At 35.3% G+C, this 22904-nt stretch overlaps 1 protein-coding gene across 2 annotated transcripts in view; it reads right to left on the bottom strand.

The window, feature by feature from the left end:
* Nucleotides 1–22904, bottom strand: part of GLRA2 (glycine receptor alpha 2) — a gene marked incomplete at both ends in the record, with an annotated part of 188371 nt that overhangs the window by 106344 nt on the left and 59123 nt on the right. For both annotated transcript variants that reach the window (XM_081277648.1, XM_081277647.1), the window contains 3 exons: nucleotides 9836–10050; nucleotides 11872–12009; nucleotides 14693–14775. In XM_081277648.1, coding sequence (XP_081133774.1) covers nucleotides 9836–10050; nucleotides 11872–12009; nucleotides 14693–14775 — 436 coding nt within the window. The remainder of the gene's footprint in view (nucleotides 1–9835; nucleotides 10051–11871; nucleotides 12010–14692; nucleotides 14776–22904) is intronic.

The raw sequence follows: 22904 nt of genomic DNA, 5'->3' as shown, positions 1-22904 counted from the left end.
GGTTGTTGAGAGTACTATGGCATTCTCCCTAGAAAGAATGTAGTTCACCCATACTCTTATGAGAGAAGACACTGACTAGCTTATCCCCCACATGCCATATATTTGCTGAACTTCTGAAATCCCAATAAGCTGCCCCTGGATCATAGAGTGAAAGAGTTCTTAGGAGATTCTCTCATGTGTCCTCAGCAGTTTTGGGTTTGTATAAAATTATGAACACCAATTCTTGTTTCTTACCTGGATAAATTCTGAAGAAAGTGGGTTACCTGGAATACCCAGGACAGTGGGGTAAAAGCAGAAGAGATAGTAATTGTTTAAGTTGTATGTGCACAGTTTAACAAGGCAAGAATGCACGAGTTATTAGTGGACCAATAGATGGTATAGAAGATAGCCAAATATGAGACATCTTGGAAGCATATCAACTGGGAGGGCTGCCTGCCTGAGTAGGATCCTAGGAGTAAGAAATTATATAGGATTAACTGCTAGTTACATGAAACTTTCTTCTATCCTTCTTTTTACCCTCAGCCCTCATCAATGATCAAATCAGCAACAGGAATGGAGAAAAGAATTGGAAATGCAAGGGGAAGAACTGAAGGAACAGGTAATGTGCTCCACATTGCTGCACATCTTCAAGACAAAGGTCAGGCCTGATCTGTGGGCAAGGGAGGGAAAGGGCATTGAATTCACTTGTGAGACTGAAGTTTTGTTTTAGACTGATGATTTCTTAAAGATCTGATAATGGATTTTCCTAAAGTATTCATCATCAATGCTTTAGCTGTCTATGGTAAAATACATGTTTATGCATTTTGGGTCTAATGACATGGAATATAGTAACTAAAAATCTATGGATTCATCAAACGTTCCCCAAGGGAAGACAAGTCAATTGAAGATGTTTAATGGCAATGACTGGAGAAAAACATGGCCATCGCTTATTCAGACCCTCTAGAGCTGAACCCATTCAATAGACTGAGTACCTGTGGAAACACATGCATGTAAGTATACATGCATAAATATATAGAATGCATAAATATTTAGTATACATAAGTACATATAATAAACTTTGGTACATCTCATTGGCAGCATGACTATATCCAAATAATGGACAATCTCAAAACATAAGGTGCTTCTTGAAAATTCTAATGTAGGGAGCTGAAACCAACCAGAGACAGACCAGTCCCACCCCTCCCTTCGGACACCCCGGCAAGGAGCCAGGGACCCACCATAGCAGAGAGGTGAGGTCACCGGAGTTCGGCCGACAGAATTCCTTCCCAGTGGAATCCACTTTAGCAAGCATAGTCTACCAACACAAAGGAGAGACAACAGAGATATACAAAACCAAAAAAAATTTATAGGAGAGAACAGAAACACAGCAATCAAAAAGAGCTAGAAAGTAATGTGAACAACATGAAAAAACAAGGGAAATAAGGATTACAAACAATGCAGGACAACTTAAATCTACAGGAGGACCTAGAAGCATCAGAAACAGGGATAGGGAAAGAACTCAAGGCATACCTAACTCAGATGAAATGGAATATTAGAGAAGACATGAGACAGCAAGTCCAAGCGATGAAAGTATATTTTGAAAACAAATTAAACAAACAAATTCAAATGGCAAAGAACGAGCTCTACCAGGAGATAGACATTTAAAAAAAAAATCAAACAGTAATCCTAGAAATGCAGGAAACTATAAACCAAATTAAAAACTCAAACGAGAATATTACAAATAGACTAGATAAAGTAGAAGTCAGAACATCAGATAATGAAGACAGTTTATCAACTTGAAAAGAATATAGTCAACACAGAAAGGATGCTTAAATCTCTCGAGCAATCTATTCAAGAGATATGAGACGTCATAAAAAAATGAAACTTGAGAGTCATCGGGATAGAAGAAGGTATAGAGGTTCAAATGAAAGGAATGGACAACCTATTAAATGAAATAATTCTAGAAAACTTCCTAGAGATGAAAGATGGAATGGATTGCCAAATCCTGGAAGCCTACAGGACCCCAAACATTCAAAACTGTAATAGACCAACCCCAAGACATATAATTATGAAGATAGCCAAGGTACAGAACAAGGAGAGAACATTAAAAGCTACGAGAGAAAAGAGGCAGATTACATTCAGGGGTAAACCAATTAGGTTAACGACGGATATTTTCATCACAGACTTTGAAAGCGAGAAGATCCTGGAACAGTGTATTTCAAACGCTGAAAAATAATGGATTCCAACCAAGAATACTGTATCCAGCAAAATTAAGCTTCAGATTTGACAATGAAATTAAAATATTTCACAATAAACAAAAGATAAAAGAATTCGCAGCCAGAAAACCAGCACTGCAAAGCATTTTGAGCAAAATACTACAAGAAGAGGAACTGAAAAATAGTGCCCAAAACTAACAGTGGGAGGTATCTCAGTAAAGGGGGAGAAAAATAACCAAAGAGGAAAAACTAGCTAAACTAAAATAAATAAATAAATAAACATGACTGGAAGTACAAACCATATTTCAATTGTAACCTTAAATGTTAATGGCCTAAACTCACCAATCAAGAGACATAGGCTAGTAACCTGGATTAAAAAAACAAATCCAACAATATGCTGCCTTCAGGAGACTCATATGATAGGAAAAGACATACACAGGCTGAAGGTGAAAGGTTGGGAAAAATCATACCACTCACATGGCCCTCGGAAGCAAGCAGGAGTGGCCATACTCATATTGAATAAAATCAACTTAAAAACTAAGTTAATCAAAAGGGATAAAGAAGGACACTATATACTGTTAAAGGAACCATTCACCAACAAGACATAACAATTATCAATTTGTATGCACCAAACAATGGTGCTGCAACATTCATAAAACAAACTCTCCTCAAGTTCAAGAGTCAAATAGACCACAACACAATAATTATGGGTGACTTCAACACACCGCTCTCGCCATTAGACAGATCCTCTAGACAAAAGCTGAATAAAGAAACTATAGAACTCAATAGCACAATCAATAACCTAGACTTAACCGACATATATAGAATATATCAACCATCATCAAGTAGATACACGTTCTTCTCAGCAGCACATGGATCCTACTCAAAGATAGACCATATATTATGCCATAGGGCAACTCTCAGTAAATATAAAGGTGTGAAGATAATACCATGCACCATAACTGATCATAATGGAATGAAACTGGAAATCAATGATAAAAGAAGGAAGGAAAAATCCTGCATCACTTGGAAAATGAACAGTATGTTACTGAATGATCAATGGGTTACAGAAGACATAAAGGAGGAAATAAAAAAATTCTTAGAGATAAATGAAAATACAGACACAACATATCTGAATCTATGGGACACAATGAAAGCAGTTTTAAGAGGGAAATTCATTTCCCGGAGTTTTGTCCTCAAAAAAAGAAAAAACCAACAAATAAATGAACTCACACTACACCTCAAAACCCTAGAAAAGGAAGAGCAAAACAACAGCAAATGTAGTAGAAGACAAGAAATAATTAAAATCAGAGCAGAAATCAATGAAATTGAAAAAAAAACATTGAAAAATTGATAAAACTAAAAGTTGGTTCTTTGAAAAAATAAATAAGATCAACAGGCCCTTAGCCATGCTAACGAAGAGGAGAGAGAACTCAAATTACTAACATACGGGATGAAAAAGGCAATATCACAACAGACACTACAGTAATACAGAAGATAATTAGAAAGTATTTTGAAACCCTATATTCCAATAAAATAGAAGATAGTGAAGGCATCGATAAATTTCTTAAGTCATACGATCTGCCCAGATTGAGTCATGAAGACACACACAATTTAAACAGACCAATAACAAAGGAAGAAATAGAAAAAGCCATCAAAAGACTACCAACCAAAAAAAGCCCTGGACCAGATGGGTATACAGCGGAGTTCTACAAAACCTTCAAAGAAGAATTAATACCAATACTTTTCAAGCTATTTCAAGAAATAGAAAAAGAAGGAGTTCTTCCAAATTCATTCTAAGGCCAACATCACCCTGATCCTGAAACCAGACAAAGACACTTCAAAGAAAGAAAACTACAGACCAATATCTCTAATGAACTTGGATGCAAAAATTCTCAATAAAATCCTGGCGAATCATATACAAAAGCATATCAAAAAAATTGTGCATTATGATCAAGTAGGATTCATCCCTGGGATGCAAGGCTGGTTCAATATACAGAAATCAATAAATGTAACCCACCACATCAATAGACTTAAAGACAAGAACCATAAGATCATCTCGATAGATGCAGAGAAAGTGTTCGACAAAGTACAGAATCCCTTTATGTTCAAAACATTAGAAAAACTAGGGATAACAGGAACTTGCCTCAACATTGTAAAAGCTATCTATGCTAAGCCTCAGGCTAGCATCATTCTGAATGGAGAAAAATTGAAGGCATTCCCTCTAAAATCTGGAACAAGACAGGGATGCCCTCTCTCACCACTTCTATTCAATTTAGTCCTTGAAATACTTGCCAGAGCAATTAGACAGACAAAAGAAATTAAAGGTATAAAAATAGGAAAAGAAGAACTTAAATTATCTCTATTTGCGGATGATATGATAATATATTTAACAGACCCAAAAGGGTCTACAAAGAAACTGCTAGAGTTAATAAATGAATTCAGCAAAGTGGCAGGATATAAAATCAACACGCATAAATCAAAGGCATTCCTGTATATCAGCAACAAAACCTCTGAAATGGAAATGAGGAAAACCACTCCATTCACAATATCCTCAAAGAAAATAAGATACTTGGGAATCAACCTAACAAAAGAGGTGAAAGATTTATACAGTGAATACTACAGAACCCTAAAGAGAGAAGTAGAAGAAGATCTTAGAAGATGGAAAAATGTACCTTGTTCATGGATAGGCAGAACTAACATCATCAAAATGGCGATATTACCCAAAGTTCTCTACAGGTTTAATGCGATGCCAATCAAAATCCCAATGGCATTTCTTGTAGAAATAGATAAAGCAATCATGAAATTCATATGGAAAAATATAAGACCCAGAATAGCAAAAGCAATTCTAAGCAGGAAGTGTGAATCTGGAGGTATAGCGATACCAGATTTCAAACTGTACTACAAAGCAATAGTAACAAAAACAGCATGGTACTGGTACCAAAACAGGCAGGTAGACCAATGGTACAGAATAGAGGACACAGAGACTAATCCACAAAATTACAACTTCCTTATATTTGATAAAGGTGCTAAAAGCATGCAATGGAGGAAGGATAGCATCTTCAACAAATGGTGCTGGGAAAACTGGCAATCTATATGCAACATAATGAAGCTGAACCCCTTTCTCTCACCGTGCATAAAAGTTAACTCAAAATGGATCAAAGAGCTTGATATCAAATCAGAGACTCTGCGCCTGATAGAAGAAAAAGTTGGCTCCGATCTACATATTGTGGGGTCGGGATCCAAATTCCTTAATAGGACGCCCATAGCCCAAGAGTTAATAACAAGAATCAACAAATGGGACTTACTTAAACTAAAAAGTTTTTTCTCAGCAAGAGAAACAATAAGAGAGGTAAATGGGAGCCTATATCCTGGGAACAAATTTTTACTCCTCACACTTCAGATAGAGCCCTAATATCCAGAATATACAAAGACCTCAAAAAATTAAACAATAAGAAAACAAATAACCCAATCAACAAATGGGCCAAGGACCTGAACAGACACTTCTCAGAGGAGGACATACAATCAATCAACAAGTACATGAAAAAATGCTCACCATCTCTAGCAGTCAGAGAAATGCAAATCAAAACCACCCTAAGATACCATCTTACTCCAGTAAGATTGGCAGCCATTATGAAGTCAAACAACAATAAGTGCTAGCGAGGATGTGGGGAAAAGGGTACACTTGTACATTGCTGGTGGGACTGCAAATTGGTGCGGCCAATTTGGAAAGCAGTATGGAGATTCCTGGGAAAGCTGGGAATGGATCCACCATTTGACCCAGCTATCGCCCTTCTTGGACTATTCCCTGAGGATCATAAAAGAGCTTACTATAGGGATACTGCCACATCAATGATCATGGCAGCACAATTCACAATAGCTAGACTGTGGAACCAACCTAGATGCCCTTCAATAGATGAATGGATTAAAAAATGTGGCATTTATACACAATGGAGTATTACTCAGCACTAAAAAATGACAAAATTATGGAATTTGCAGGGAAATGGATGGCATTAGAGCAGATTATGCTAAGCGATGCTAGCCAATCCTTAAAAAATAAATGCCAAATGTCTTCTTTGATATAAAGAGAGCAACTAAGAACAGAACAGGGAGGAAGAGCATGAGGAAAAGATTAATATTAAACAGAGATGAGTGGGAGGGGGAGAGAAAGGGAGAGAGAAGGGAAATCGTATGGAAATGGTAGGAGACCCTCAATGTTACACAAAATTACATATAAGAGGTTGTGAGGGGAAAGGGGGGGGAAACAAGGGAGAGAATTGAACAACAGCAGATGAGGTAGAGAGGGAAGATGGGAGGGGAGGGGAGGGGGGATATTAGGGGATAGGAAAGGTAGCAGAATACAACAGTCACTAATATGGCATTATATAAAAATGTGAATGTGTAACCGATGTGATTCTGCAATTTGTATTTGGGGTAAAAAGGGAGTTCATAATCCACTTGAGTCAAATGTATGAAAGATGATATGTCATGAGCTTTGTAATGTTTTGAACAACCAATAAAAAAAAGAAAATTGTAATGTAACCTCCTATCTCACAGAACAGTCTTTTCTACTACATTATGAACAGGGATCTGTAACAACAAAAATAACCAGAAAAAGTTCAATGCCTGCCATGTACAAAAACATGGCTAAATAGTTTATAAAGGTAGTTCTTATTTCATTTAATTTTTGAAAGGGGTAGATAATCATGTTCTTATTTTTAAAATGAAGAAATAGGCTGAAGGAAGTTGAGTGGAGTGAAAGGATCCAAGATTTATATCCAGGTCTACCTATATTTAAAAATTTATCTTTATGCATATATTCCATACTTCCCAATATCAGCTTAAGAATTTCAGGAAAGGAGAATCTAATACATCAGATAAATTCCATTTTTTATAGTATATGTCATATTTTTATGAGATGCTTCCATATATCAAAACTATGTTTTCCTGTAACATCTTACTTGTGGATTCTGCTTTAGGTCTCATTTATCATGTACATGGTCTCTCATGAGGAAACATGGCTATTAATTAACTTATTTATTCATCTGATGGATGCAGATTTATTGATCATCTAGTCTAAGCCACATATTGTCCTAGGTATTGAACTTAACTCACTAAACAAGAGAAAGTTTTGGCCTACATGGATCATGCATCCGATTGATCAACTTCCCATAGATATTCACTCTCATCATCATTGGTTCCCCTTTTCTTCTCATTGAAGTTAAAAATTTAAACTCTACATATGTCTTTTGGAGCACAATAAGACACACTCAAATACAAATGTATTTAAAATGATCTTATTTTAAAACCCCTTGGAATATCTAAGATAGTAAATAATGATTAATATATCAGGTAGACAATTATTCTACTATCTTTATAACTTTAAAAAACAATAAAAAATAAAAGTTTGAAGCAAAAAAAAATCATGCTCATGGGCTGAGCATATAGCCCAGTGGTAAAGTGCTTGCCTAGCATGTGTGAGGCCCTGGGTTCGATCCCAATCACCATAAAAAGGAAAAAAAATGTGCAAGAGAGATTTTGTTAATGCCATGGGAAATAGCACATAATATGGAAACTATATAAAAGTTTGATCTCATTTTTCTTTCTGTACATGTAAGCAGGTTTGCCCTCAATTGCAAATAGAAAAAACTGGCTGGAATTAAACACACCAAAGTATTTAACAACAGTTATTTACTGGTTGGTAACATTAATGATGTTGTCTATTTTTTCTATAATAAGAATTCCTTAATTTTCAAGTGCAGCATGCATACATACTTTGTACAGGGTTTTATAGTAGGCCCTGGAGCAATTGTACAATTAGCACAGTAAAGCATCTGGTCAGAGATTGCAGTGTTCATAAATTAAAATCAGTATTTATATGTATATGTATGTATAAGTAAGCATATGGTCAGTTCTTTGTTTCCCATGACTCACTTTTTATCCCATTTTGGTTTCTCATCATAATTCATATGAGTCACATCTCCTCATGGTCAGTTGAGAGCCAACCTTGTTTAATAATAACATAAGAAAAGTACACGTAGGAATTAAACTTGTTGGTGGCAAAAGGATAACCACTACAAGTTCAGAGCCAAGCATAAAATGATTTTTATTGTACCCTCTTTGAGTTTATCTGAGTTCCTGATTGCTTCCACATAAAAAGATCACTGATCAGAAACCATTTATTTAGCAATAGTTTTGACTGTTGATGCAGAATCATAATAGCTTCATAGACTGAACAACAAATTTGTAAAAACTTAAGCTTTCATTTTGAAAATAAGTGACTCTCTTTTCATAACAATGGATAGTTGGAGGCTAAATGTCTTATGTTTTGACATTATTTGCTCACAATTTGTCACTAATACTTTGGCTGTCTATTAAATTGTAAAATATATGTTTGTGCATTCTGAAGTTTAATGGCATAGAATGCAGTGATGACAGTAACTAACAGCTAGAGAGAAATAAGCAAATGAACCTCTTTGGGAGGGAGAACAGAGTAGATTAGAATTTCTATTTGGTAAAATTGATCTGTGATTATGTAGCTGAAAAAAAGGTTTTAGTATTTCTGACATCTGTACCCCAGTAGACATATGACATAAATACATTATACTATTTGTTGTAGAAGATAAAGTATCCGAGACAGCTCTATTTGTTTTTCTATGTGTATACAAAATCTAATGTTTATATTTAGAGGTATGAGACTTAATAAGTTGTGTAACTATTTCTCCAGTATTTAGTACAACTCTGTTATATTCATGGACCTCTATATTGTCATCTTATGTTCCAAACATGGGCAATAATATGGAACATGATTAGCATTTATCATCATGTCAATTGTAGCACAGCTGAACATAAGCTTAAACCGGCAAAGATATGGAATTACATCTCAATTACTTTATGGAACTGGATTTTGGAAAGACCACCAACCAGTATGAAACAATGTACACTGAATGCTAAATCAAACTCACACTCCCAGAAAATTCAAGCTAGTGGCTGAATGTACCCTATAAAAGGGGGAAGCATGCATAGGCATACTTCAGGGGTCCTGGGCATTTCACAAGTAGTACATTTATCATACTTATTTAAGCAACATTTACAAATGCAGAAGGCCTACCTTACATAAAAATGGATCGCATAGCCACTTAGGTATCATTGTTTGAGATGCTAAAAAAGTCTATTTGTTTTGCATACATACACACAACATTGATATGATTTTCTGATATAAATTTCTAGGAACTTAATTCAAGATTTTTTTTACTGTAACTGATTTCACTGAGCATATGAATCACAATACCCTCACAATAGTTGACAATATAATATAAGTTACACCAATCCTACTCCAGTTCTTGGCTCATAAACATCCGATGTCGAAAGTACTCCAGGACTTCTTAGAATTTCCAAGCCATGTTTGTACCTCCCCCCCTCCATTCCTCTTCTCTGTCAACCCTAATTCTTAACTGATTTGATTTTGAGGGTTACCCATATCCTCAGAGACCTGATACTCTCTCAGTTCCTCATTGTCTTATTACACTTGCATTTTCAACTGTGCTATAGGATTGCAAAATTTCTGTCCTTGAAGAATTCTCCAGCCCATAAAAACTTTGGTGAAACTCTCAGGTTATTAGTTAAGTGAGATTTCTTACCTTTGGCAAAGAAGCCCTGGAACCTGAACTCTGGGTTGTCATTGTTAAGACTGTGGTGATGCCCAGTGCAACCCTGGCAGGAGCTGCATCCATGTTTATCCAAAAGGAGACCCAGGACAAAATGACTATCAACAGGCTGGGGATATACATCTGGATCAAATAATATCCCATCTGGCGTTCTAGGTGAAACTTGACCTCGATGCAGGTAAACTTTCCTGAAAACATGAAGTGATCATTTAAAATATAATTTGAATTTATCTGTCCCATTCCAGTATCCTACTTTATTTTTAAAATGATATTGCAGACAGATTTGGAATATTTCACAAAATATTCACCCTATGTAACCAAGTCAACTTCTCTCCAATTCAACTAGTAATTGAAATAATAGTGAGAAGGAGTGATCTAATCAGTCACTGGACTAAAAACACATGACACATTTAATTTTCAAATCTGTTCTTGCAGCTTGATTATTTTAGACAGAGCTTCAGAGTTTGCAGGACTGACATAAACTGGTCAGGGGAAATAAAATATTCAAAATACGTGGGGTTATGATATATAGCACATAATATAGAACCTACAACATAATAGAACCCATAGGATATATGTAATATATACATATGCTATATAATATGTAATGGTTGAAACCAAAACTCCTAAGCAGAAAAATGATACCCAACAGTATTTGAATAACTGTGTGTCAATTCTTATGTTATTAATGGCAAGAGAAAATATACATTTTTATAAACCACGTATAGTCTAGTCATTGTAAAAATTTCCTAGACTTTTGGGTAATTGTTTGAGGACCTTTTGACTATTCCTAGGAGCTATTTGTTGGTGTTACTTTCCTTATGAAAAAGAGTATGTGTAGATGTATTAAAACTTCAACATACTATTAGAAGGTAGATATTCCTGCCTCTTCCTACTTTTTCCCTTCTTTGATTGACTTGGAATTAGAATTCCAGAAGTTATTTGTGCTTATTCCATACAAATTATAAGAGATAGGGTTGAATTCTTCTTGGTCAGGAAGAATACTGTGGAATCAGGTTTTTAGTTACTTCATAGAAAGTCACTGTTGACTTCTGGAACAGGAGATCATGGACAATTCTCCTGAGCAAAGGATCTAGACCAGTCACTGAATAAACCATCATGCCTTGATTGCCCCTTTTTTTTCGGTACTGGGAATTGAACCCAGGGGCCTTAACCACTGAGCTACATCCATAGCCCTTTTAATAGTTTATTTAGAGACAGGATCTCACTGAGTTTCTTAGGGCCTCACTAAGTTGTTGAGGCTGGCTTTGAACTCAGAATCCTCTTGTATCAGCCTCCTGAGCCACTGGGATCACAGATGTATGCCACCACACCTGGCCCTCTTGATTGCCTCTTTGTAATCAGCCTCTTTTCCCAGGATGTTCATAGGAAAAGCCATCAACTTTACTGGGCAGGTATAATCTTCTAGGCAATAGCAAATTCCTATTTGTTGCTACCACCTCAAATTCTCACTGTCTCCCTACCCCCATATGTGCCTATCAGCATTACTGATAACATATGACTTTAGATCTGGCAGAATTCCCTCTGATTTTCATCCAAACTCCTATTACTGTTCAGGACTAAACAGCACAACAGCTCTATTTCTGGGTTTACAAAAACCTATGTTATTATTCCTCTATTCCACTAAGGCAGGAAGTGCAAATTGATCTGTGAATCCAATGTCAAGAGTGGATGCCAGGAAGGGGCAAGAACTCATGTTTCCTGCACCACCAATTAGGTCTCGACCTACACCTTTCTTCAGACTCATCTAAATAGATGTTCTGCAAGAGAATAGCAAAAGATTACGAATTATCTCTCTTTCTCTAGATGATTTAGAAAAATTATCTATTATGTTCAGTAACCTATTCCAGAGGGTACCGGAATCTTATCTTTTGAGTAGTTTTTGAACTCTATTTTCTTGGTAAAAATGTAGTGATTAAGGTGAAATGATATATTCTCCAAGAAGCAAAAGGAGCCCACTTGGGCTTAGCAGCTGGGAGAAAACCTACCAGTGTTGTAGTGCTTTGTGCAGTAGCCAAGTTCCTTCTCTTCTTTCAAAATAAACTGGGGCAGGGTCAATCCTTCAGCAACTTGCACTGGACCATCACTTAACCACTCAAATATCAGGTCATTCATTGTGTACCCAACTGGAGTAAAGAAATCACAGTGAAAACCTGAATTTATCTATTCATAGCAAGATTAAAAGTCTAGCCATGTAAAGAAACAAACAAGGAAGTCATCTAAAGCAGACACATGTTCAATCATTTTAAGAGCATTCTTAATAAGAGGGCTATAATCATCACAACTACATGTCATTAGAACCAAAGAAATTGAAGACAGAAAGCTATTTCTGGATGATTTTTTTCTGTGTAATGAGAGAATGGAATCTATAAAGTATTTTCTTTGCCTCTTTATTCACTAACACTTTCTGAAGAACAAATAAACAAACCTAAAAATCATTTGAAGATTGTCTTTACTTGAAAGAGATGTGTCTGGGACAATCCAATAAAACAATTCAATTCATGGCTCTAGTCTTAGTATTTCAATTGAAACCACTCTGATTTTTTTAAAAAAATAAGAATAAATTAATAATGGGTCTGCCTAAAGCATTCTCATTGCATACTTGGCCCCTGTTCTGAGGTCTGTTAGCTTTTCTTTCAGAAAACTTATGTTAAATATTTATGGTCAAATCTCAGCTACCTCAGCAAGTAGGCAAGGCTATAGGCAGGTAAGGAAAGAGGAAGTTGTAGGATATGCAATTTAAGAATATTCATTTGTGCCAATGTCTTGGTAAATAGGCCTACTCATCTCAGTTAATATAAAGTAAATAGACTCTCTATTGTGTAAGGTCATATTGTTATATTACTTGAACCATCCAAAGTAAGATAGTTAACAGTTCAGCAAACCAATGTTAGCTGTTATTCTCCATGTTCCTGTTAACCAGGCCTTTATTTGTCAAGTGCCTCTGTACCTTTCTCCATTCCAGAATTGACAGCTATTCTTCTTTCATGCATTATTTCTCTACCTTTGGTTAGTGATATTTGAACTCTTAAAAATGAAGGTGATGGGAACAAAGGATATTACGTGAAGTTTTGACTATCCAATAACTTCAGCATGCTTATTAAGTTTATAGATTCTCATTGTTGTTTACTGAAAGATAGTGACTCACCAGAGCTACCCAAAAATCAATGGCAAATTTAATTGGAATCTACTTTCCTCTTTCTTTTGATTACCTTTTAAATTTAAAACCAAAATATAAAAACAGAAAGCAAGGAACTGCAAAGAGGGTCATGTGCAAGCACTGATAGTCTACAAAGAGAATGGCTAACCATCTCTTCCACTGCAGTTCTGGGGGAATACAACCCAAGTGCCTCCAACAAATACTTGGAGCTTACCAAATACCCCATGTCCCTATCATGTGAGCTTCTTGATGCCTACCATAATAATTGTCCTTGTCAGCCCCCTGAAATCTCAGCATAGGGCAGACAGAAGAGGTAAAGAGATGGGGAAAGAGAAGGTAATATTGGGGTAGCAAAGTAAAGAGTAATTTCCACCCTTTGCTTCCAAAGTTAGTAGTATGAACCTTGCTGTTTCTTTGATTTCATTATATCTGAGTCTGCAAAGATGAAGCATATTTACTTTTTGAAGCATTTTAAGCCTTGGATGAGCCTGAGTTAGTAGCTATGTCTGCTGTTTTACAGAGAAAAGTATCATTTTGAGGCAGAGGAGAATATGAAGTATTAGAAAAGAGACAAAGAAGGAATCATTCTGTAAAAAAAAGTATTTTTCTTAACCTTTTTTTCAAGATAAGGGGCAATAGGGAAAAAATGAATGCATAAAGTCTATTATAATTCATAAATTCTCATTTTATCTCTGACAACTTCTTAAAACAAAGATGTTTCATTATTTTGTTTATTTCTGTAGGAAGTTTCAAGGGAAATCTACAGTGATTTTAAATTATCAGAAAGAAACCCTGTCACCATTTCTTTTTTTTAATAATAGTTGATGTGTCTTTTTACACTTATTATTTTTCAAAACCAAGAAGTTAAAAGTATTTTCTTGCCCGTGCCTCATTAAATCTTCTAACATTTCTGTAGGTCAATAGCACTTATTATTCTTTGCGTTCTACAAACAAACAGACTGACAGAGCCAGTCAGAAAAATTCTCTGTCTCTTAACTGAAAAGCCCATTACCTTGGAGGCATCAGCAACTTATGGCTCATGTCAAAGATTTCAGTGGCATTAGAGCTAGGGCATAAAGGGAACAACGTTGATGTCACTTTCCTACTTCCTTCACCATGCCTTTTTATATCCATTGCTTATCTAAGAAGATACTTTTTTCTGTCTTTATCATTTCATTTCATACCCCTTGTTCTTGCATCCTCTTCTGACTAAGGCCCCTGTGTCCTGTTCTGAAAGCAAACATCCTTTCCTGCCAGAATTCCCTTGGGATTGATGGTCAATATGGGCATAAGTTGGAAAGAAATATGATTTTCTGATTAGAGAGTGAATCATTATAAAAGTTGAATGAATAATAATCGTGATTTTCCCAGGAGACATTATCATTTCAAGGAAAAACTTACTAAGTCAGAATTTTTTTTTTTTGAGGAAGGGCAAGTTACTTGGCATTTTAGATTGGGAGGTTATCTGTGCTATATTGATAATGAGCTTCTCCTATGAGACATGTACACAAATTTGCTTGTCCTTTCTTTAGGAGTGTTGGTAAGTAGGTAGAGAATGAGTCTTATAGGTCTTTTTCCCTTAATGACACTAAAAGCACCAGGTTTTTTGTTAAAACAAGCAGGCAGTCATTTCAATAATTGTGACTTACAACTCTCCAGCTGCATTGTACAGGTCTGGACATCCATTGGGAAGTTCTTCAAGTCCATGGGACATGATAAGGTCAAGGTGAGTCTTAGCAAAGAAAAAAATATGAAAACCAGTTTTAAATCTATGAGGTCTAATTCTTCAGAAACAGAAATCTATTTGACATTTATCAAAATGTATTGATTGAAATACTGAAATTTAAGTTCTCACTCATGGTAGTACTTTCTGTTTTTCAAATGAAGAGTAGTCATTGGTAATATTTTTAGATATTATAGTATTTAATCAGAACTCTCTGCTTTCTATTTCCCCTCTTCCAGCCTTTGATTCTTTCTACTTTTCCCTGTCCTCATTAATGATGCCAGTCTCAAGTTTACTCTAGAATAAGCAAGACCACTGAGAAATGATGTAACACAAATAATGTGCTCTTACCCATACTGATATACAAAAGACATAAGGTTTATACTATTTTAGAATTATATTCTGGATACCTGGATGTGTGGACTTTGCCTTAAGAACAATAAATGATGTAATAAGCATTAATTCACCTTCTAGCAAATAATTAATTTCACAGGCTTTTCATTTACTAATCCACATAGATGGGTAAACAATATAGCATAACAATATAGCATACAATGAATGTAGCATTCATTGTAGAGCTTTGACAGTTCTGGAGCTAGTAGACCTTAAGCTAGAAAAATCCATTTAAAGATGGTGGTTTGCATAGTCTTTGCTTCTCTGTACTTAGTAGGGGCTACATTATTCCCTTTCCCCTTTTCTCAATTTTTCAGTGTTCCAGCCAACTCAGGCTGAGCCTTATATCAGAATGTTGGCTTCCATCTCTCTTCCACCATTTCTCTTGTATTCTTTAAGCAGATGGTGCACACATTTTGCTTTGCTTTTCTCTCAAACAAGGAAATTAAGATTGAGGATTATTAGATCTATTTTCTCTTCCCAATATTGCCTCAAACTATCTCAACATCCTCAGGAAGATATTAAACTTGCTAAACATTTGTTTCCTCATCAATCAAATGATGAGGTAGGATGATGTTTATTCCCATTTTACTCTAATATTAGAATTCCGTTATTCTCAGGTTCACTGCCCCAAATTATGTTCACTGTGTCTCAAATATTTTTAAATCCAAAAACCTCACTGACTGTCACACTTTGACCCAAACTCTCTCGTGCAGTTATGCTTATTCTCACCTTCCTGGTTCCTCTCTATTTTTCTCCTTCACTTTACATTCTATTTGAGCAAAACAAAACAAAACAAAAATGTGGCACACTTTTTAAAGCAAGAAAGTTTTTGGAATTTGAAGCAAAATTACACAAAGAATCCATGTTGATGATCTTCAAAGTCATTAAAATACAATAATGACTACGAAAAGCAAGACACAACATAGTGCAGTTGATCACAATTATGTAAAAATCTGTTTTCACAGATATAAACACATCACTACATTAAGCGTAAATATTTCTGGTTGGTGGAATGATTCACAGTTTGTTTTTATTCTTCATTCCATACTGTCTCCAATGACAAGTATAGGTTATTTGAAACTATCCATAAAATCTATTTATTAACTTTCTTTTTAAAAAATATTTTTAGTTATACATGAACACAATATCTTTGTTTATTTATTTTTAAGTGGTGCTGAGGAGCAAACCCAGTACCTCACATGTGCAAGGCAAGTGCTCTGCCACTGACCCACAACCCCAGCCTATTTATTAGCTTTCTTGTCTTCATGTAAATAAATGTGGCTTTTTTCCGTAGCTGAAAGATAAAATCATACAATTCTCTTCTCTTCTATTCAGTGTTTTTGCTATTAATCTCATTATTATTAAATACATAATATTTCACCTTCATTGCTAAATAAATAAGCTATCTTCTATGAGATCTTCAGAAGAGGGCCCAAACACCATGATTCTAAAGGGAAAAAATGGTTTTGTGTTCTAAACAAGTGACCTAAAACAACATTTTAGACAGGAAAAAAGAATCTTTCTCATTTGTGGAGTTCATTTGTAGATATACCTATATATATTATTAATTATTTTTCCCTGGCATGAACACTTTAATTTTTTTAAAACACTATTTTATTAAGATTAACAGATAAACTCTTTAAAATAAAAGCAGAGTAAAAGAAGTAAAATGAAAATCTCTAACAAAGAAGTTGACTTTATTAAGGGGCAGAAAAAACTCAAAAAGGATCCATGGACTTAAAATTATTATTAACATAATGAGAATCTTTTTTTTCTTTTTCTTTACATATTTCAAATTTCTTTTAAAATATTTTTTTAGTTGTAGTTGGACACAACACCTTTATTTTATTTATTTATTTTTATGTGGTGCTGAGGATCGAACCCAGGGACTTGTACATATGAAGTGAGTGCTCTACTGCTGAGCTACAACCCCAGCCCCTTTTTTCTATTTTTTAAAGAGAAAATATTTTCATCATACAAAAATACTCTGTTCCATAATTTGATTATTGTAAATAGTACTTCAAAAGGGTTTACATCCTTCATTAGGAAGATAGATTTTTCTTTTGAGTTATACTGCACAATGTTGTGAATATAACAAATAATGATGTACATTTCAAAATTACTAAGAGTAAATTTCAAATGTTGTCTTCAAAGAAAATAAATATTTGAGGTTATAAATAAGTTGATTAACTTGATTTAATTATTACACATTGTATTCATAAATCATAACATCACTATGTACCCTGTTAAAAAAAATTATAATTTGTCAATTTACAAAGGAACAAACTTTAAAAACTAAAATATGTATATCATATGAAAATAATCAGATAGTGTATGGACAATTTAAGTAAATCAAAAAGAGAAAATGTGGAAATTTTATTATAATTTTGTAAAGCTTATCTTTGAGAAATTAGAAAGTAATATTGGTGGAAATTAATACAGCTTAAAAGAACATGCAGCATGGAATTAAAATGTTTATTATTTGCTATTGGAAACAACTCAATCTAAATATTACTAATCTTAGGCTTGCTGTTTCTGATTCTTTTGAAAAGTGAACTTTTCACATTTATTCAAGGAGCAAAGGCCTCACACACAATTATTCCTACCTTTATGGCAGATATAACAATCCTACAGGGACCCCATTCTTTTAGGGTTCAAAATTATTAACCCCACTGAGAGAAATTCCCAACAGGCACGAAACTCTTCCTAAATATTTCAGCTGAGAACACAGTGGATATCTTTTTCTTCCTTATTTTTCTAATTTTTCCTTTCTAGATAGGTTTTTATTGGAATCCAATGGGTGCCAATAATAAGAATTAACAACTCCACAGTTTGTTAAATGATGTCATCAGCTGAGTGAATCAGAAGAGTCTGTACGGATCTAATCAGTCCTGCATGAGCTTCAGAGCCCATGATATATAACATATATTTGACCACACATCCGAAGGTCTAAAATCTAGGTTTTCCCTTTACTTGTTTTTCCTTTGAAGTATATATTAAATATAGTAAAACTATACAAATCTTACAGTGTGATGACTTTTTTACATCTATATCCGCCCAGGTAATAAGCAGTGATCCAGATTTACAACATTCCCATCACCTCAGAACATTCCATTTTACTCTTCCTAGTCCAGAACCCCCAAACTACCACCTCATTTGGTTTTTTAAAAAGCCATTTCATGATTTTTTTTAAAAAATTAGAGCTTGGGGGAAAAAAGAAATGATACTGTTTTGTACAGATATGCAGAAATTGCACCAAATAAGACAGGTATGTACAGCAGTATACTAAAATGTGAACAATTTTTATCTCCTTTTATCTTGCTCTTCACTCATTTTTTTATGGATATCACAGAATTAAGTATTTTAATTGAAAAGCCAATATTCTCCTTAATTTGCCTGGAAACTCAGACTTCTCACTGGCAGACACTGCCTAAAGCATGTCAAATTTCTTCCCTTCTTCCCCACGATCTGAAATATTAAGGCCATAGCACCTGAAGGCAGTGAGCTGAGGCCACCCTCTTCCTTTTGATTTTGTTAAAGAACTCATTTCCTGAAGCATTATTGCTCATTCTCCTACTGTCAACGCAGCTGACATACGTGCATTTGGGGCACTCTGTTCCTTTTTGCACAGGGAAGGAATAAAGTTCTCTTAAGGAGGCTCTGCTTTTTTACTGAGAGTAAGAAGGCCAAGCCAGCATTTATATTTTAAAGGTAAAGAACATATCTAAATTCAGAAAGTCAGTTTTCCTAAATCTTATGTTTCCCACTCTTTCTTTTCCTTACTTCTCTCCTCTTCAGTTCACCTTTCTCATAAAACCAGTTCTTAGGTTTATACCCCACTTAAAGTTTAAATTACTGATAAATGCTGACATTACAAATGGTTTCAACTATCTTTACACTGTTTTAAATCAAATATTATAATTTTCATATTTTTATTTGCTTATTATCTTTTTCCCCTACTACAATACAAGATCCATGAAGGCTGAGACTCTCTCTTTTTCTTACCATCTAAATCTGTGCCTGGAACAGAGTATGTATTCAATAAATATTTGTTGAACAAGTTAGTGAATCAGTGGCTGGGGTTGTGGCTTAGCATTAGAGCACTCACATAGCATGGGCGAGGCCCTGGGTTCAATCCTCAGCACTACATAAAATAAATAAATTAATTAAAGATATTGTATCCAACTACAGCTAAAAACTAAATATTTTTTTAAAAAAATAGTGAATCAGCATCCTGAAACCCTGTGGGAACATTCCAGGCTTTTAGTCTATAAGAATGGGGAAGAATAAAGTATTTAGAAGGGAAGAGGCTGTTCATTGGAGCCAACAGGGTGTAAGGCAAATCAACCTGAAGAAAAACCAGGAAGCACAGTCCACCTGTCTTTGAGCCTTAGACAGACATCTGAGTCCATGACCGGTGCTATTCTTACATTGCTAAAAGAATGTAAATTAAACATTTAACTTTACAATGTTTGGGCAGACAGAAGGCTCCTTAACTCACAAAGATACTGCTGGTTCCTAAGATGCTCAGTATTAGAATTGGGAGTCTGATCCCAGTGAGATTGTTGAAGGAAAAATACTGTTTGAAGAGAAAATGAATTTTCAGGTAGACATACAAATTTTAATGAGTGATCTGCTTGCCTAAAGCAAAGATTGCTAATGTGCTATTTTGGGAGTGTTCATTCTAATCGTTATAATAGACTGTCTTGTTTGGAGAGGAAGGACAAAAGGATGTTTCTGTGTTTTTCAGGAGCAAGGGATATTGCTGTTGTTCCTGTGTTGGGGACCACATTTTACACATTATGCAGGACACTGCAAATAATGTTACACAGATACATAAGAATGCATGGAACTTATGGTATTCCTTTAGCATTAAAACACTTAGGAAAAATGAAAAGTAAAGTGATAATGTATTAATAATCATAACTCTCTGAACACCTGCTATGATTTAAGCACTCATTATTTTATAATCATGAAGTACCATCACACAAGGCAGACAGTATTATCTCCATTTTTTAGATAAGCTAATTGAAGCTCACAGAAGTTAAGCCATTTTCCACAAATCACAAAATCAGTAAGTTACCAAAGATAGACTTGAATTCAGCTTTAATTGATACCAAATTCCATTTATTTCTCATTCTACCATAGTTCTTCCTTAAGAAAAGTGCTTGTTATCAATTTATCATCCTTTGTGACTCCAGCAGAGTTAGTCATAGACACTTTAGTCATTTTGTACCTGCTGAGGGATACCCCTTTCATTTTTTTCAGGAATCCATAATTCTCATGACTTATCCTTTTAACAATTTCCTCAGCCTTCTTTGGTCATCTGAGGTCCTGGATGGTACACTCAGCTTACCAAAAAGAATTATTTGATCTTGACTAAATCACTGGCCTCAATCCATACCCATACCTTCATTCTGCTCAAAGTTTCTATGATTCTAAACTGTAAGTGAAGGTGACCAGCTTGAAGGATTTCATCTAATAGATGAATGTATCCTCTTGAATATAATGAAAGATTTAAGTGCAAGTAATAACACTTCTTAAAATAGGAAGTTCCTGGCAATCTGGGCAGGTAGGTGAGTTAGTTATTTCCCCCATAGGGCTTTGTCATCCAACATCTTAGATCATAACCTTTTTCTCTTTTCTTGAGAACATAAAGCCTTACTCTACAATGTAGATCTATTGAATCTTTTCTCCTAATTGTACCTTGAAATTTCTGAACCCTATGACATTCTAACATCAGGGAGGTTTGACAGGATATATCAAGAGGAACAGGAGTGTCATCTTAACCCACCTAGGCCTTAAGTGAAATTAGCCTGGGGGCAAGTTAGAAGTCACGTTAAAAATGCGTCATTAATTACGACCCACACATGAAGAGAGGGTGGAAAGAAAGACTCAGGGAATCAGTGGAAAAAATACATTGCTAGACTAGTTGTCTGATCAAAACACCCTTTAGCATAGTAGGTTTCACTATTTGACTGGCATACACATCACCTGAGGGGATTTTTTTGGAATGCATATTCTCAGGCAGTATTGATAAGGGGCGTAGGTGACACTGAAGCTGCTGTTCTGGAGCACACTTTAAGAAGCACTACTTAACAAGAAATATAGAAAAAGAATCACTACTTCAGGATGTCCTAAGGGATGATTTCACTGTGATGTGATAGACTAAAAAGGAGAAGGTTCAAAAAAGTAAATAGGAAAAAAAAAAAAACAGCGTTGAGAAAGGGGCCTGCAATTTTTCAGTAGCATTAGCAATCTCTTTGGGAAATGATACTTTAATTAGACACTAAGACAGGGCAATTAGCCTGAAGTAGGCTGCTAAGTGATTGGACTAGGGCTTATAAAATAAGGGGACTGGTTCAGGGTCCCAGTCACAATGGAGAGGCATGGTGATAAAATCAGTACAGTGACGCCAAAGTTGCAGTGGCAACCAATAATATGGTAGATGCTGCTAGAAGACTGGGAGAGCTGCTAAGAAGGATGGGGTGGGGGGTTGCTGGGTGAAGTAGAGAAAAAGCCAAGAACAGTTTCCACCTAACACATTAATGTGCAAAGGCCAAAAGTGGCAGAGGAGCTCTACTTAGGGTAGTGGAAGTATATCAAGTCACTTTCTCTGGTCCCTGGAAAATCAGCAACTGATATATTTCCAAAAAGGTTAGGCAAGTGGCTGCTACATGCACTGGATAAACAGCAACAAAAATTTTTACAAAAGTTCATAGTACTACTAATAAAGGAGGATCGATCATGTAGGAGGAGAGAATGTAGAAAGACTAACACTAGGTCCTCAGGAGGGACTGGTGTTAAGTGTGACTCCTCCTGAGTTGTAACTCAGTAGTTCCATTAAGCAATATTTTGGCAAATATTTATTGAGCACCGAGTACCATCAGACACTTGAAATAAGACAGTGGTTTCTTTTTGTCTTGAAGGAAATCACACTTTAATGTCAGATAGATAGATATAAATATCCCAATAGTTGATAATTTATTCTTAAACTTTTCAAAGTTTTTCCCCATTTAAAGAATTCCCTTTGATAATGTAAATCAGACATATCTAAACTGAATCAAGTGAAGGGCCTATAATTATTCCTTTGAGGTCTTGAATAAGTGGTCACACTGATTGAGTAGAGCAGGTAACCTATTCTTACAGACCTAGATCCTGAGAGGGTCCTTTGGGTCTGTCAGAGAAACATACCTTGAAATAATCATTCAATGCTTCTGAATCAAAACCAAGGTATGTACACAAGATACTTAATCCACAGAGAAAAAAATACTTGGTACAATTTTGGCCAGGCAGGAAAGAAATTAAATTTTAAAACTCATTCTAAAAGCTCTGTAATGAGATGACTGCTTTGAACACACTCATCATGTAAAGCATAGAGATTGTTCTGTCCACTCCATCCCTGAGCTAGTCTCTTGGTTCATGGACAGGCACACATATGGCTGTACCTGATAAGGCTTTCCACATAAGCAAAGTTTGAAAAATTCATGGTGTATAAATCAATAAGAGTGCCAAAAAGATGTCAGTATGTCCTTGCTTAAACCCTCTGAACTCCCTTGCTGTTACAGATAGGCAACCAGTTGACATTTGGCTAAAGGTTCCACATGACTATTAACATGAAAATCTAGGAAAAAGAATAATGTTTTAAATACAGTTAGTCATTTCCTCTTTTGTGTAATTCAGTTGATAGACTCCCTGATTCCCTACACATATCTTCAAGGACAGACTTTGATTCTGAAAAG

This window comes from Spermophilus citellus (assembly GCF_964194105.1).
Source record: "Spermophilus citellus genome assembly, chromosome: X".
NCBI classification, from domain to species: domain Eukaryota; kingdom Metazoa; phylum Chordata; class Mammalia; order Rodentia; family Sciuridae; genus Spermophilus; species Spermophilus citellus.
The sequence above is the reverse complement of the archived record's forward strand: the minus strand, read 5'-3'. Positions and strand labels throughout refer to the sequence as shown.